The sequence below is a fragment of the Pan paniscus genome, chromosome 1 (assembly GCF_029289425.2).
Source record: "Pan paniscus chromosome 1, NHGRI_mPanPan1-v2.0_pri, whole genome shotgun sequence".
Lineage (NCBI taxonomy): Eukaryota > Metazoa > Chordata > Mammalia > Primates > Hominidae > Pan > Pan paniscus.
The window spans coordinates 137,318,635-137,336,358 of NC_073249.2; the positions used below are offsets into that span (position 1 = coordinate 137,318,635).

At 39.4% G+C, this 17,724-nt stretch overlaps 1 protein-coding gene across 1 annotated transcript in view; it reads right to left on the minus strand.

Annotated features, from left to right (window-relative positions):
* Nucleotides 1-17,724, minus strand: part of LRRC8C (leucine rich repeat containing 8 VRAC subunit C) — an 87,338-nt gene that overhangs the window by 19,642 nt on the left and 49,972 nt on the right. Inside the window, exon 2 of the mRNA XM_008960481.4 lies at nt 11,193-11,334. Within this exon, the coding sequence (XP_008958729.1) occupies nt 11,193-11,330 (138 nt within the window). The 5' untranslated portion in view covers nt 11,331-11,334. The remainder of the gene's footprint in view (nt 1-11,192; nt 11,335-17,724) is intronic.

Genomic DNA, 17,724 nt, shown 5'->3' on the forward strand with positions numbered 1-17,724 from the left:
AGCTTCTCTTGGCCAAACAAGGAATTACAAAAAAAATTTTTCAGAAATGAAGGGGGTGGGTGAGATTTGAAGCAGCTTCTTCTCATTCTGCTTCATGGCATTTTTCCATAAGCCATAAAGACCAGTGAATTATTTGATCCATGGCAATTTAAGATCTATGTGGAAAGCATCCATTTCAAAGTAACAACCATGTGAGAAAATTCAATGGATACATAAAAACACAGAACATGTTTTGATTTATAACAGACTATTTGTTTCAGTTGTTTGAAGAATTTGAAATATTTATCTGTAATTATGCTCTTAAAATAATACAGGAAAAACTCTTTTTGAAGCAATGCCCAGGGACTGAAACCTCAGTTCTGTACTCAGCTGACTTACCTCTAGAAACCCTGCAGTTTACTGATAAATCTGTGAGCAGGAGTAGAATAAAAGAAATTGGGAGAGTTCAAAGAGAAACATAAATCATCCAGATTATCTTCGATGTATGAACAGGACAAAGATACAGAATTCTAAATATGGGAAGCATGCAAATAAAACTGTTCTAAAAGGATATTTTTAAATGATTATTTTAGAAATTTACTATAATAATTGGAAAATAATTTGCTATTTATTTTTAGCAAATAAAAATATCTCCCCAAGTGAGAGGATATCAACTGCCAGGTTGTGGTCCAATCTACATGAAGGAATAGATAGTGTCATCCTTAAAAGATAATATCCATAATTTGTTATGGCATCATAGAAGGCTTGCAGTTAAAGCAAGAGTCATGGCACTTGTTAGTCATTTATGTGTGCTGGATGGCAAGTGATTTTTTTTTCAATCATTATTATAATTTTTAGAAGTTAAGATTATTTGGATTCCATAAATATTAATTTGGATAAGACAGGTTCCACACATTTCAGACAAACAGGTCTTTTACCTATAGAGGGAGAATTTCATCTATGCACTTTTCCATTTTTCTGAATCATCCAGATAATGGCTGATCTCTGGGGAGAAAAGACTCTTCTTTGCTCCTCCTTACTTCTTTCTAGGCGAAAGAGGGCTTGATAGAGATGGTGACCTTTAAGGAAAAGTACTGAACCCTGGTGTCACAAGGGGTTGTTTCTACCTTGGGACCAGTCTGTTTTGACTCTCTCTTTAGAGCTTCTAAAGGGAGTCATCATTTGGAAGTCTCCCTTTTTCCTTAAAACTGATGTGACACAACAGGTTTGAAGCTGCCTCTCTCTGGGAAGTTGATGGTAGCCTAGGAGGGCCTGAAGAGGATTGTTCAGATGACCTTTAGGAAGAATCAATAATAAATCAATATCTCTCTCCCCTCTCTCTTCCTCCCTCTTCTCTCTTCCCCTTCCCCTCTCCCCTCTGTCTGTTCTTTACTCAGATTACCTTTCTTTGACCTGAGCACAGCAGAGATTAAGGTGTAGAAAAAGAAGCTAAGGAGTTTTTTTCAGAACTCCCTACCACACCCCCACTTTTTTTGCAGGTACGTAGATTTTTCAGAGCTTAGGCAAAGAAAGTGCTTGAGACTTATCTGAAGTGTGGCCTAGCTCACCAGGAAACTGATAATGTGGTTTAGGGCCAGAGCCTTAGCTTTAATTAAATGTTCTTCTGCCTGATCTTGTCCACTATGTCTGTATAGCTCCTGCAAAGTCTTCCGGGAGACAGACGTAGGTAGCTATCAGAATTAGGGCATTTGGTCCTGGATTCAAGACCTCTCTCAATCTCTGTTTGTCAAGGCTCAACTAATCACACTTATGACTATATGAAGATGCCCCAAATGAAGAGAAGGCAGTTTTTTGTTTTGTTTTTCAATTGGGGAGGATCAGAGTAATTGCCCAGAGAAGACATTTTGAGGTCTACAGTTTCTAAAGAGACTAAAAACAATACATTTCTATTTTATCACCATTTTTTTCACAATAAAACTGTAAAATGGAAGTGATGCCTATCCTGCTCATTTTATAAAACTGGGCCTCAGAAAAGCCATGTGTTTCACCTAAACTCATACTAACAGCATATGAGAGAGCCCATGTTTTCTGTTTGAAGTTTTGGGGAAAGATTTTGTTTTTTCTCTTTAAATTAACTTGATCTAGCTGAAATTATTATTTTTTTTAAATCCAGGTTTTCTATTTCCAGTGAGCATATAAGGTTTCTTACAAGGTAAAATGATGAGATAGTTGATGGCCTATTTATTAGACAAAAGATCTTTGCAGAATTCTAAAAATATAAAATTAAGTGACGACTAACTGATATAATCATGCATACAAGTGTTCTACAAGTGAATATCACTACAACACTGTCTCAGCTTGCATTAAGCATTTTCTGAGTCCAATATCTATCACCTATAACATTTAACATCAACATCCTAAACAGTAAGTTAACATATTGAACTTAAGGTCACATAGCCCCAGCTTGGATATCACTGCAAAGAATCTCACCAGCTTTTAAGAACTAAAATAACTTGAGTAGGGAGATGCCAATTCTATTTTAAGATAGCTGACCCTATTACTGCCAGTAGTTCAAACACTTCTTAGGAAACTTAACATTTTGAACTTGTCATTACATGATGAAAAATGTCACTATGTATGTTCAAAAGCCTTTATATAGGGCCGGGCGCGGTGGTTCATGCCTGTAATCCCAGCACTTTGGGAGCCCGAGGGGGGCAGATCACCTGAGGTCAGGAGTTTGAGACCAGCCTGGCCAACATGGTGAAACCCCATCTCTACTAAAAATACAAAAATTAGCTGGGCATGGTGGCTCACGTCTGTAGTCCCAGTTACTCGGGAGGCTGAGGCAGGTGAATTGCTTGAACCCGGGAGGTGGAGGTTGCAGTGAGCCAAGATCGAGCCACTGCACTCCAGCCTGGGCGACAGTGAGACTCTGTATCAAAAAAAAAAAAAAAAAAGTCTTTATACTTTTATTAGAAACAGGAAGTGCTATTATAACAAAAAAGCTGGGCATGGGCTGGGCTCCCAGCACTTTGGGAGGCTGAGGCGGGTGGATCACTTGAGGTCAGAAGTTTGAGACCATTCTGGCCAACATGGTGAAAGCCCGTCTCTACTAAAAATACAAAAATTAGCTGGGTGTGGTGGTGCATGGATGTAATCTCAACTACTAGGGAAGCTGAGGCAGGAGAACCACTTGAACCCAGGAAGTGGAGTTGCAGTGAGATCATGCCAATGCACACACTCCAGCCTGGGTGACAGAGTGAGACTCCATCTCAAAAAAAAAAAAAAGAAGCTGGGCATGGTGTCACGCACCTGTAATCCCAGCTACTCAGGAAGCTGAGGCAGGAAGATCACTAGAGCCCAGGAGTTTCAAAGCAGCCTGCGCAACAGAGTGAGAACTCGTCTCCAAAATAACAAAACAAACGAAACAAAATGAAGCAGAGCTGAAAGTCCTTGTTTGCTAGAAACCCCCAAGTGGACATCTGTAGAATGTTACCATGCCCCACAAGTCTTATCTTCTGTAATACACCATATCGCTTTTTTCTCCCTGGAATATAATTTATTCCTGTATTCCTATAACCACCCTGTATACAGTCCACATAAAATTGGAATTCAGTCCACATAAAATTGTCAAGGTGATAGATGACAAGAAGTAAAATTCTAGGGAAGATCAAAAGTGTCAGTTCAAATAAACCACCATAAAAAGAAGGTCCCAACTAAGGCATATTTTTGATACTAGATGTAACAGAGGTTTTGAAATAGTGTTTCTTTCACACCATTCACTACCATCCCCACAGAGATGACAAAGGTTGCTCTTTACAATTATTTTCACCATCTAAATAATTTTTGTTTTATATTCCCCAAAGACCCTAGTAGAACGGAGATGTAAGGTGGGTACATGGAAACTTTATACAACTGGGCCGGTGCAGTAGCTCACACCTGTAATCCCAGCACTTTGGAAGGCTGAGGTGGGTGGATCACTCTAGGCCAGGAGTTCAAGACCAACCTGGCCAAAACGGTGAAACTCTGTCTCCACTAAAAATACAAAAATTAGCTGGGTGTGGTGGTGCATGCTTGTAAACCCAGCTACTCAGGTGGCTGAGGTATGAGAATTGCTTGAACCTGGGAGGCAGAGGTTGCAGTGAGCCGAGACCGCGCCTCTGCACTCCAGCCTGGGTGACAGAGTGAGACTCTGTCTCAAAAAAAAAAAAAAAAAAAAGGAAGAAAAGATAAAAGAAAAGGAACATATCTGAGATGAGGTCTTGATTTTAAGCCTTCACTTCTATCTGTGATTTCATCAGTATTCTGATGTAATCAGTATTACTGATTCTAAGTAAGAATTTCTGGGCTTCTATCTATAAAATTCAAATTTGGCCAAAGAAAAAGATCTACTAGAAATCCCAGACAGTATACAGCAGATGACTGCATGGGGGGAGTAGAAGCAAGAATTCAGGGCACATTGTCAAAATGAAGTCTTCTGATATCATTCTGGAATCTATAATTCTGATTGCCTGTACTTTCCAGTGAACTGCCTATGAGCATTTTCACCTGAAGGTCATTCGTCATGGAGCTGACATTGATGGCTCTAAATCAGAGAAGTAGAAATTAATTTCAGTATGCCCTAAAAATCAAAGCGGGGATCAGCTCTAACCAAAAAACTCACATGTCCTAACCTTTTTGATAGTGTGACCCTGCTGGCCACTTCGCTCCTAGTGATTGGGTTAAATCTTCCAGGATTTTTTTGTAGGTGGCTTTGTCATTGAAATAATTCTTTTTTCCCCTCCAAATTCAGAAAGCAGGAAATGTCTTTTCTATGTAACAATCACAAGGCAGGTCCCCTAGGGCTTCCAGGGGGCTTGCATCTTCCAGTTCCTGTTTCTGGTTTCTAACTGCTAATTCTATATTTGGTAACGGTCTGCCCATGGGCTGTTTTGGATTTGGTCATAATAAGATAACCTGGAGTCACTGAGCAGAGATCTAAAGCAATCTTATTTTTCCAGGAAGCAACGTGTTGACCTTTCAGGATATGGTCTATTTTGTTGAATGTGTTGAGTTTTTGAATAGTGTTGTTTATAGCACAAAGTTGGGTGTTTACACTATTGGTCCTTGAGGGTGTATGACTGTACAGGAATAGGACAGAAACATATACTCCTACACTCTCCTGGCTTATAGTGAGTTTATATTTGTTCTTATGTGGATTGATGTAATCTAAGGAATGCTCTTTATACATGCTCTTATTTCATGGCAGCCTTGAAAAGAGCTACTTGCTCAGAAATGAATAAATATTTGTCAGACAAGTAAGGCAAAAGTGCTGGTTCTAATCCTTTTACATAAGTGCAAGAAAGAATCAACATCCCCTTGATAGATAATAATCTCCTTAATCCCCCAGTATTTTCCAAGCTGAGTAGTGTTAAACCTATATGAATACAATCTTTTAGGAGTAAACAGATATCAACTGTTAACTTGACATGAAAAAAGCAACTTACAAAATAGTTACTCTAAAAGCTGTTGGATTACTATTTTATCATCAAAGAGTGTTCTTCTAACTTCACCTTAGATTTTGCCTTGTCATGTATTCCAATCTAGGAGTTAACTTGCTTTGTAAATAAGATCAGAAAGAATGATACACTTTCAATTTACAAGTGGAAAATCAAGACATAAAAATATATTTTAACAATTTTAACAAAACCTTGGGAATGAGAAAGGAACTTGAGTTTCACAGAGAATCCTTTGTTTATAAAGTTATCAGTCATTAAGCCATTTTTAGTGGATTATCATAGCAGAGCTAAAATAAGAGCTTAAATTCTTCCCCTATGGAACATTAATTTGTTATATGGATCCTAGGTAGTTTTACTTTGACAATTTGTACCATGCATTCCTTCTTGTTTTGTTAATGCTCACTATAGAGTGCAAATTTTTCTTTTTAAATAGCAGGTATATAGTGAATGCCCCTTAAAATTTTAATTTGTAATTCATAAAATTGATACTTTTTGTAACGATTTTCTCTTTTTATCATTTTGTACTTGCTTTTACACTGAAAATCCTGTTTTATAAGCCAAACCTTGCCCTCACAATCTGTGCAATTGTGATGGTTCCATAATATTTGATAGCAGTGTGCACAGGGGTGACAGACGCCTCATGGAGAATCAGCCTAAGATTGGAATCTCAGCTGCATCCCTCTTGGCTTTGGGGCAAGTTGTCTAACCTTCTACACTTTGGAATTCTCATCTGAAAAATGGGACTAATCTACTTTCACAGGTTTGTTCTGGGAACTAAATAAAGTACATACAGATTCTAGCACAGGTTCTCTTGCCAGTGTTACTCCATGGATGTGCTATTAGCATTCTGGATAAAACAATTCGGCCGTGTGGGAATGTCCCACCGATTGCACAATGTTTAATATCCCTGACCCCACCCTCTCCGAAAAATGCCATCTGGGCCCTCCGGTCACTGTGCCAATCCATAAGGGCTTTGTAAAATGATCACACTAAATATTCTGTTAATGCTGAGTTTTCCCCTTCATGCCTCTTATTAAAATATATATTTTGGTTTTGTATATTCATTCTTTGAGACTTCACTCAATTATCTTCTTGAGTCCCTCACTTCCAGTGACTGAGATGACAACATCATATTTGATGCTCTTGAGGCACCATTAAGGCATTTACACATTGGAAGACATTGCTTATATATTTCTATGGTCTTCAGACAATTAGCAATCTGAAGGCATGGGCTGTGCTGTTTTTCTTTTAGCATCTAGCACCCCGCAGAGTGTCTGATATATTGCTGATGCACAGGATTGTTTGTTGAATTGAGTAGTCCACCCCATATGAATTCTGTGCCCTGCAGCCTTCATATTCTGAAGCAATATTTCTTTTGGCATCTCATTTTTTCTCAGAACCTTGTCATCTCAGACAACACTTCTTGTACCCAGTCAACTGTCATCAGATTTCTTTTTAACGGCTGAAGAGATGAAAAAGGCCTATGTGTGAAGGGCCCAGGTTAGTTAACCTGTCTGAGCAGGAACCACTGATTGTGCGAGGTAAGAGTGGTGGTGCTGAGAAGGCTGGTCAGCGGGGAGCCCAAAAGCCTTCTGGACTGTAGAGAGACACTGTGGGGCTGTGCTGCAGGAAGATGATTCTGACCAGCACACAGGAAAAGAGGTTTAGCTTGTGCTTGAATTCCCTCCTGAACTTACCGCAGGCACATCTCCTAAATGATGCTCATTATAGACATTTTCATAGGTACACTCTTATTTTCATTCATTTCATTGCAAGTTAACTATTTATTCTAAAAGATTTTCTGTGTTCTTTCTCTTTTCATCCTGCCATGGAATATGTAAACAAGAGAAACAATTCCGTGTGCTTGTTAGGCAGATCCTGCAGCAGCGCTCTGAGCCATGGCACAGTAATAAAGACAGGTTGATAGTGCTCCCGCTAATCTATGTCACCTTCCTCTACTATTTCCCAAGCTAGCCACCCCAAATCTAACCTTCTCCTTGAGACCCCTGCTCTACTACCTTCCTTGTTGCCAATTCCTGCTACATTCCTCACCCTCACAACATCTCAGTAAATGTTGTTTTCTCCATCACAGAGAAACAACAAGCCATAAGGCACAGACGCCTGTCTTTCTGTCTCCCTACCAAATAAAAATGTATCTGTAGCTATCATTCCCATTCTGGTGGATGATGCCTCATCCACCCAAATCAGGGATAATCCTTCCACCTAGATTCTGGATCTTCACCTCGTTCCTCCTGAAAATGACCATCACTAACCCCAAACTCCTGGGTTTTACATCCAACTGATTACTTAATATCTCCACGTTGATGTTTAACATATATCACAAATCTAACTTGATTACAAACAAACTTTTCTAGTTGCTGAGGTCTAAAAATCTTAGTCATCCTTGATTTCTCTCTTTTTTTTTTTGAGATAGAGTCTTGCTTTGTCACCCAGGCTGCAGTGCAATGGTGCGATCTTGGCTCACTGCAACCTTTGCCTCCCGGGTTCAGGCGATTCTCCTGCCCCAGCCTCCCGAGTAGCTGGGATTACAGGTGCATGCCAACATGCCCGGCTAATTTTTGTATTGTTAGTAGATGGGGTTTCACCATGTTGGCCAGGCTAATCTCGAACTCCTGACCCCAGGTGAGCCACCCACCTCGGTCTCCCAAAGTGTTGGGATTACAGGTGTGAGTCACCATGCCCGGCCGATTTCTCTTTTTCTCTTGTATTTCACATTTAATCTTTCAGCAAATCTTGGTGGGTTTTCCTTCAAAATACATGCAGAACAACTGCTTTCACCCTACTCAAACCATTTAATTCATTTCTTGCCTGGATTATTGCACTAGCCTTCCAAATACCACCCTCACTTCCATCCTCACCCCCTACAGTATATTCTCAACAGCTGTAGTGGTCTTGTTAAAACATAAATTATGCTAATCTTCTGGTCATAAATCCTTCAAACATGTTCTAACTCACTCAGAACAAAGCCAAGCCCTCCAGTGGCCTAGAAGGCCCTACGTGATCTGGCACCCACTGTGTCTCGGGCCTCATCTTTTACTGTTCTTCCTCTCACTCACGTTTTTCTGGCACACTGGCCTCATGGCTTTTCTTCAGCATTATAGAGGTAATTCTGCTTCAGGCCTGTAACATGTCCAGGGGACTTTCTAGGTTCACCTTAACATGCAGACTTATAAGATTATCATAAACTTCATTTGGCACCAGAATCACTTTAGAAATACACAGATTAGAGTCACCAGCAAGGCAACATCAGCCTTTCCCCTTTAGGAAAATCTTCACAACTGTCCATGTAGCCGTCCACACTGCTGTCCTCCTGAGCCTCTCCTCCCCATATCATCTCCAGTGCAAGGAAAGAGATCCACTTTAGGTAGGTTCAGAACTTACCCTGGCTTAAAAGCCTTGTGCCTCAAAGGAACCAATATCTCCAGTAACTCAATAGATCAATCTTTGATGTGTCAAGGAGCATGCTGAATCACAAGTTTCACTACAGTCACAGAAGTCCAATGACACAGCTTCCTACCAGGCATTTATCACTCTTCCAGCCCAGAAACAGTTGACCAATCAGCAGTCATTTATGCCATAATGTTGCCTAGTAACACAGTGAACATTTGACCTTTATCAGGTCTCCAGGGAAACCAAACTAGAAAACTGAGAAAGTCATAAAATCCAATTCTTCTGCAGAAAAGGAAGGGACCTGTGCCTTCCTTTCACTATGTGCCTCTTGCTCTTGCTGTTCCCTCTGCCTGGAAGCCTCCTTCCAGGACATCTGCCTGGCCTGCTCCTGGACCTCTTTTAATTCCTTGGCCAAAAGTCACCTTTCCAATGAGGCCTTCCCAGGCCATCCTATTTGAAGATTGCAGCTTCTATCTTACCTGCAGGAACCTTCTACCATCTTGGCATGCTTTATTTTTTCCCATTGCCTTTATCTTCTAACATATTTACTAATTGATTTTGCTTATTTTGCTTATTTTTCCCATAGAATTTAAAGTCCATAAAGCTGGGATTTTTGTCTTTTTTCTCCTTCGTTGATAATTCTTAGTAGAACAGTGCCTGATACGCAGTAGGTTCTTCAACAACTATTTAATTTATGAATGAATTTATGCCCCTTTTTTTAGACAATAACTTCTCACTGGCACCCTTTGTTGGAGGGGAGGGGGCAAGATATTTTCAGTGACCAAATAAAAGACAGCATGGTGTGAGGGACTAAGAGCAGGAACTTTGGAACCAAATCACCTGGATTGAATAAAGGCTTCAATACTCACCTTGGGAGGATCCTTAACCTCTCTGTGCCTCAGGTGTCTCATTTGTAAGTGAGGCTAGTAATAGAACCTATATATAAGAGTTGTCATGAGGATGACATTTGTTAAAATACATGTAAAGTGTTCAAAAGAGTTCCTGACACATAGGAAGCAGTATGTGTTCACTATTTTTAAGGCCAACTTTTAAAAGTACTTTATTTTCGCTCTGTACCACTTCTAGTGAGTTCTCTTTCTCCCTATACCTTCTTTTCCAGCTGATCTACCCGAAAAATCACATCTACCCCATAGCTTCTATAATACGTTGATTTCCATTCACTTTTCCAACTACTGACCTAAGATTTCTAATGACGTAGTTGCTACTTTCCTCTTCTTAGTCCATGAGTTAGTTGTGTTGGCTGCCATCATTTTCCATGGCTTCCTTTGGCTTCTGACCTATGCCTCTCTCCTGGTTTTCATCTGTCCTTATGGCTGCCCCTTCTCAGTCTTCTTCAAGGACCCCACTTCCTTCTCCATTTACTCTTTAATGTTATTACTGACACTGTCTTCCTCATCACACTCTCCCTGGATGAGTCCGTTTGCAAGCATGGCTTCAGCTCTTATATCAACACCCCATATGTGCCAGTTCTACTGACAGTTTCCCAAAGATGTCATGTTCTTTCTCACATCCATGACTCAGAGCTTTCTTTTCTCCTCTTGGTGTCCTCTTACTTTCAGCTAAGGAGAGGTTCTTGACTAACTTTAGCTGGTTCTCCAAGTTTTAATTCAACCAGCACCTTTTCTCTTATTCCCAAACCAAAATGAGGGTTTCTCTTCAGCCTTCCCTTAGTGTCTTATGGACACCTCTATCAAAGTATAACACAAGTTATTTTGATTGCTAGTTTATTTATTTCTCCCCTAAAAATGAACTACTTATATGTATCCATGTCCTCAAAGTATGGTACCTGGAACATAGCAGCTATGTAAAAAATACCTGGATTCAGTACATAAATACATGGCATCTATATAAATTTTTATTGGGTTCTTTTCAAATTCAGAACTAAACATTCAGTAAAATAATGATATCTCATCAAAATTTTAGTTCTTCCAGAAAATCTTATTAGGGGTAAGGGTAAAGGATGAATAAAAGCAAAAAGTTCCACTTTGGCAGTATCAATGGTGCTGGACATATGTTACATTTCACTGTGAAGCCAATTTGGAAAGATAAGGGGCCCCCTTTGATGTTAGTGACATCAGACATTACTTGACTACAGTCAATTGCTCTTTGGGCTCATTGAAATCTTTCAAGTACCATATTTACCGTATTAGGAAATCCCAGTAAATAGGTGTTTCAGGCTCTCTGCTATGATTACAAATACATCCACAGAGAACAGTGACTAATACTTACATGGTTAAAAATCACACAGCCAGCTCCCTAAAGAGGTTTCAATGACTTGTGCTTTGCTCTGGCCCCCATTTTGCCAGGGATCTAGGCACCTACCTGTAAAGTACATCCAAACACGCCGATCATGAGCATGGCTACTGAGAGGTAATCGGTAAACACATCCCACCATGGCTTCAGCACTCGGAAGGCAGGCTGCTGCTCAGAGAACTGCCGGAATTCTGTCACGGGAATCATGTTTCTGAGAAAGGAGAGATTACTTGTAAATCAATTTATCTTCCAGTACAACATACTGCATTGTTACCAAATGTGGCTCCAACTCCTCACAGCAGAGGTCTGAATTAGTTCAAGAGCTGTCAAGACACATCAATGTTTTGATGAGCCACTGAATAAAATCACCAGTTGAGGAAATAAGGAGACCCACATGGAAAAGGCAAGTACTTGCCTTTTCTTGTCCAATAACAAGGTTCCCTTTGTGCTCCAGGTGGGACAGAAAGAACATGGCCAGACACTTGCCAAGTCCCAGTTATTTCCTGGGCCCTCATTTCTCTTAAACAGAACATGAAGATGCCAGAAAGACTAGAGCTCATCTTTTGAAATGTTTTTGCTGTTTATCTTACCATCTTGGGTTATTGCTTTAAGCTATTTTTTTTTTTTTTGCTTTAAACTATTTTTAAGTGTAATTTTAGCATTCTTTTGTGCTAATTCTTTACTGAGCCCTATTTATAAAGCATTTTGCTTGTTCCATGGGAAAGGAAAACAGTGTTTCCACGTGGTCCTTGTCTTTTAAGAAGAAAGGTCTTATTGATGGTGGTGGATTGAGGAGGCCTCAATTTTTCTTCCTTGTTTCCTTTTTGTCTCCATGCTTGTATCTTGATTTTTTTCTCTGTTTCCTGTACTTCTCACATTTCACTGTGAACCCCAAACTTATCCTAATTTTCTCCGCTGAGACAACAGTTCAGTCTGGAAACTCCTATCTTTAACCAAATGACAGAAGATAAATGAATAGGGTGCACCCACGGCTCTGGGAAAAGTGAAAAAGAAGTACATTCTTTTCTTGATCTGCCTCCTCCTTTTTTACTCATTCTCACTGCCTTTAGTGTGACCCAGGACTTGAGGTTAATCATCCTGCTACTGTGAGGAGAAATATTCTTTCTGTATCTTATGGCAATCATCCTCCTACTGTGAGAAGAAATATCCTTTCTTTATCTTATGGCAAGGAATAAGGGTGGCCAAGGAGGGCCAAAAAAATTTCACCTTCCTTCCCTAATACTGAATTAAGAACTAGATAGACAATAAACATCCCACATAAAAGCAAAGCCTCTTCTTTGATTACAGCTTTGGCAACAATTACAATGTTATCTATTCTGTCTTGCTGCATTGTGACTTTCTTATACAATAATTTGTCTCCTTTTTGAATCTGTTAACACAGTGTTGAAAATTTCAACAGCCTGGCGATGTTCTCCTCTCTGACCTACCTACTTCACATCTATGCAGAATACAATTTCCTCATTTTACTGAAACACAACTTTTCTTAACTTTTTTCTGTTACCACCCACTAGGCTACAAGTTTCTTCAGGGTAGAATCTACATGTTCTGCCTATGTGTCTCCTTAAAACATGTATTGCAGGCAAACTGCACAAAAGCTCAATACATTACTTTGTATATTTCTAGTGTGATTAAAATTTCAGACTAGTCCAAACTTTGATTTTCCTGACTTTATGGCCTCTTTTTTTCTCAGTAAATTATTACAGTCCCACTGCCCCAAACGTTTGACAGTCACAGTTGTCTCAGTGGCAGTAACAGATGGCACAAATTCATCTTGACTTCCAAGTTCCACTTCAGAAGGTACTGTCTTACTCTATTTTGCATCCCCATTACTTGCCATACTGCCTGAAAAACAAGAAGCTCGTAACAACTGTCTGTTGAATAAATTCTGATGCTTATTCGTGAAGCAATGCTCATCCAACTCAGATTTGAGGTGACCCTAATCAGCTGCAGTGGCAGGGGTAATTAGCAAACAACCTGTGTTATAGTCTATTGTTCCTTGATAGATTTGGTGGTTGTCTCCTCCATAGGTTTCTTTACATCGTAGAGGAAATTGGACTTATTTATAAAAGTGAGCAACAATTTCAGAAATAAAATGCACCAATATAGAGCAGTGGCTCTATAACTTTTTGGTCTCAGGAACCCCTCATGCTCTAAAACAATGAGGAGAACCCTGAAGTGTTTACATGGGTTACATCTATACATATTTACCATACTAGAAGTGAAAAACCAATAAATGTAATATATATATAATTTATTAAAAAGTAAACTCATCCATCAAGATACATCATTATGAAAAATAACCATATTTTCCAAAACAAAATTAGTAGAACAATGAAATTGTTCTTAATTTTTGCAAATCCCTTTAATGCCTGGCTTAATATAAAAGCCAGCTGAATAGAAGATATATCTGCTTCTGCAATCTATTATGATATAATATGTTGTTTTGCCTGAAATTTCAATCTATTGTGATATGATATGTTGTTTTGTCTGAAATGTATGGACCAAACATGGCCTCACAAAGACATGTGGTTGGAAAAGGGACGAGTATCCTTTTTATATCATTGTAGATATTTATTTTTGATACTATACTAAACCTTGACTAACTTAGTTGCGATATGGAAACTGGAAATTCTATCAAACAACTTTTTAAACTTCATTATATTAAAATTAATTAGTGGCCAGGCTCAGTGGCTCACCTGTAATCCCAGCACTTTGGGAGGCCAAGGTTGGTGGATCATGAGGTCAGGAGATCAAGACCATCCTGGCCAACATGGTGAAACTCCAACTCTACTAAAAATACAAAAATTAGCTGGGCGTGGTGGCATGCACTTGTAATCCCAGCTACTTGGGAGGCTGAGGCAGGAGAATCGCTTCAGCTTGGGAGGCGAAAGTTGCAGTGAGCCGAGATCACGCCACTGCACTCCAGCCTGGTGGAGAGCGAGACTCCATCTTAAAAAAAAAAAAAATTAGTCTATCTTGTACTTTGAATGGATCTTTTTACACATGCATGATTTTGTAACACACACATGATTTTGTAACACATGCATGATTTTGTAACATCATGCATTGGTAATTTGGAAAACATTGGATCACTGAGTTATCCAGACCTTCCAAATGTTGACACATTTCATCATAATAAAATATTAAGACACATTTTTGTAATAATATTTAAAAATCACATTCATTAATATCACCACTGCTATCATCAGAAAAATGTTTAAGTCTTGGGAAGCTGTCAAGCTCATGGTGGTGATCACAAGTTTTCTAAAATTCTAATTATCACTTGAAAGTTTGAATTTTATTGCTGTCAACAAATACTTTAGTTGTTCTCCCTGAAGTGTCAGGATCACTTCATTCATTTTGAGGATATATATGCCACATACTCAAGTCTCAATAATCAGTTGTTTTATTCAAGTAAAAGTAGTATGATGTGATAAAGTAGCTCATTCTACTTTCAACTCCATTACACAAGAGCTTTCTCTTGAGACAACCATTGTACTTTGGAATGCAGCAGAAGTGCTTTGTGTATTCTTCCCATTTCATCACATAGTGTATTAATAAAACATGCAGTCAAAGGTTGAAAGTTATTAAAACAATAATTTTTACTGCCTCAATAAGAACAGCAAGTGAACCTGGTTTTTTAATTTCAAGTGTGTACCAGTGAAGAACACAATCCCTTCAGCACAGTCTGGTGCCTCTATCTTGAGTAATGTGAAGGTGGCTTACTAACCATGGCTTTTGCACCATCAGTGAAATAGGCAAAAAAACATCTTAGCATTACAAAACAGTTTTGACTTCATGGGATCCCTTAAAAAGGTCTAGGTTGCCAGGCTTCCATGAACCATACTTTGAGAACCACTGAAGTAGAGGGTCACTGTTCCTTTATCTAAGTCTTCCTTTGAAAAAACAAAGACCTGAATAGTCACAACAGGTGAGGTTCTCTGGGTCCTTGTCTGAGTTGTTTCACAGACCTCATGCTTTTAATATGGGAAATAAAGTCAAACTAAGGCATCTAAGAAATGTAAGTATTATCTACTGCTTCTTAATATTGGCACAGTCTAGATAAGATAGAATATAAGACTTGATAGGGAATCAGCTGGTCAAGATGGCAAAGTTTAGTGCTACAACACAACTATTATTGCATTTAAATTCTTTTTTTTTTTTTTTTTTTGAGACGGAGTCTCGCTCTGTCGCCCAGGCTGGAGTGCAATGGCGCGATCTCGGCTCACTGCAAGCTCCGCCTCCCGGGTTCACGCCATTTTCCTGCCTCAGCCTCCTGAGCAGCTGGGACTGCAGGCGCCTGCCACCACGCCCGGCTAATTTTTTGTATTTTTAGTAGAAATGAGGTTTCACCGTGTTAGCCAGGATGGTCTCGATCTCCTGATCTCGTGGTCTGCTCACCTTGGCCTCCCAAAGTGCTGGGATTACAGGCGTGCCCAGCCGCATTTAAATTCTTTTGAGTAAATGCGTATGTGCATGTATGTCTACATGTCCACATATGTACATGTATCCTACATATAAATATATATACAGATTGATATGGTTTGGCTGTGTCCCCACACAAATCTCATGTGAACTGTAGCTCCCATAATCCCCCTGTGTCATTGGAGGGACCTGGTGGGAGGTAATTAAATCATGGGGGCAGGTTTTTCCCATGCTGTTCTCATGAAAGTGAATGTCTCATGAGATCTGGTGGTTTTATAAAGGGCAGTTCTCCTGCACACACTCTCTTGCCTGCCACCATGTAAGATGTGCCTTTGCCCCTCCTTCACCTTCCACCATGATTGTGAGGCCATGTGGAACTGTGAGTCCATTAAACCTCCTTTTCTTTATAAATGACCCAGTCTCAGGCATGTCTTTATTAGCAGCGTGAGGACAGACTAATACACAGATGTCCAGATTTTATTGAATTAACATATTAAAAGGCCCCAAACCAATATCTAACACAGCATTAATCCTTAATGTTTTTGATGCAAAAAGGTGAGTAAGGGAAGACTCGAATAAAAAACTACAAATCTAAAGAGAGGGTAGATAGACCCTTTGCTTGCTCAATGAAAACTTTTTTTGTACTTCTCTTTCACAACTTTCAGTTCCTCTGAAAAAGTGACAGCCACACTTGATCAATTGCTCTTTCATTGCTGCTGTCATTTCTAAGTGATTTGCGACAATTTCAAGAGTTATCATTTCAAGCTAAGGGAGCCACTTCTGAATAAACTACTGGGTTTAAATAGGGAGATAAAGATCGATCAGCATAATTTTATTTCTAGTTAAACATTTTTCTATTTTATATTTCCTCCAACCTTGATTTTCAACTTGCTACAAAGGATTTTAATTTATCTTATTAGTAATGTCTTTGGAAGTATAATATTTTTAATTAAATCAAGAGATTCTGGTATCCTAATTTTAAAAATGAAAATTATTACATCTCTGCTTCGGTAACCTTTTGCAGACATTCAGATTCATTTCCTTATTTAAAATACTTATTGTAGGCTGGGTGCAGTGGCTCAAGCCTGTAATCCCAGCATTTTGGGAGGCCGAGGTGGGTGGATCACTTGAGATCAGAGGTTTAAGACCAGCCTGGCCAACATGGTAAAATCCCATCTCTACTAAAAATACAAAACCTAGCCAGATGTGGTGGTGTGTACCTATAATCACAGCTACTCATGTGGCTGAGGCAGAAGAATTGCTTGAACCCGGGAGTCAGAGGTTGCAGCGAGCTGGGATCATACTACTGCACTCCAGCCTGGGAGACAGAGTGAGGCTCCATCTCAAAACAGAAAAAAAAAAAAAAAAAAAAAAGCATGAAAGCATGAAACACCTGGCACTTATCAACTACCAAGTCAAATATCCTGTGGCCATCTCCAGACCAAAAAAAAAAAAAAAAAACTATTACAAAAAACTATTTTAGTAGATCCATATTCCACATAACTTTACTTCTCAAAGATATATATTTTGGTAAAGAATATTGGTAAAGTTGGCCGGGTGCGGTGGCTCACGCCTGTAATCCCAGCACTTTGGGAGGCCGAGGTGGGCGGATCACAAGGTCAGGAGATCAAGACCATCCTGGCTAACACGGTGAAACCCCGTCTCTACTAAAAATACAAAAAATTAGCCGGGCGTAGTGGTGAGTACCTGTAGTCCCAGCTACTCGGAAGGCTGAGACAGGAGAATGGTGTGAACCCAGGAGGTGGAGCTTGCAGTGAGCTGAGATTGCGCCACTGCACTCCATCCAGCCTGGGTGACAGAGCGAGACTCCATCTCAAAAAAAAAAAAAAAGAATATTGGTAAAGTTAGGTACAAACATAGAGTTTATTTTATTTATATGGCTCTTCCTAAATAATATGTTCCCATCCTCCTCCCCAGGATAATTTTTGTGTTTCTTGCCTAGAATTAATATCCCAGAATGTATTCTGCTCTATTTATCAATCCATGACCTAAAGAATATGAAACTTATTCTAGTGTGATTCCAACACGATTGCTAACACTGTTTTGTGGCTATCAGGTGGGTAGTTAACATTTGTTTTATTCCACATTTTTCTGACAGTGGGTAAATAGTATCACCTTTAGCACAATCATATAT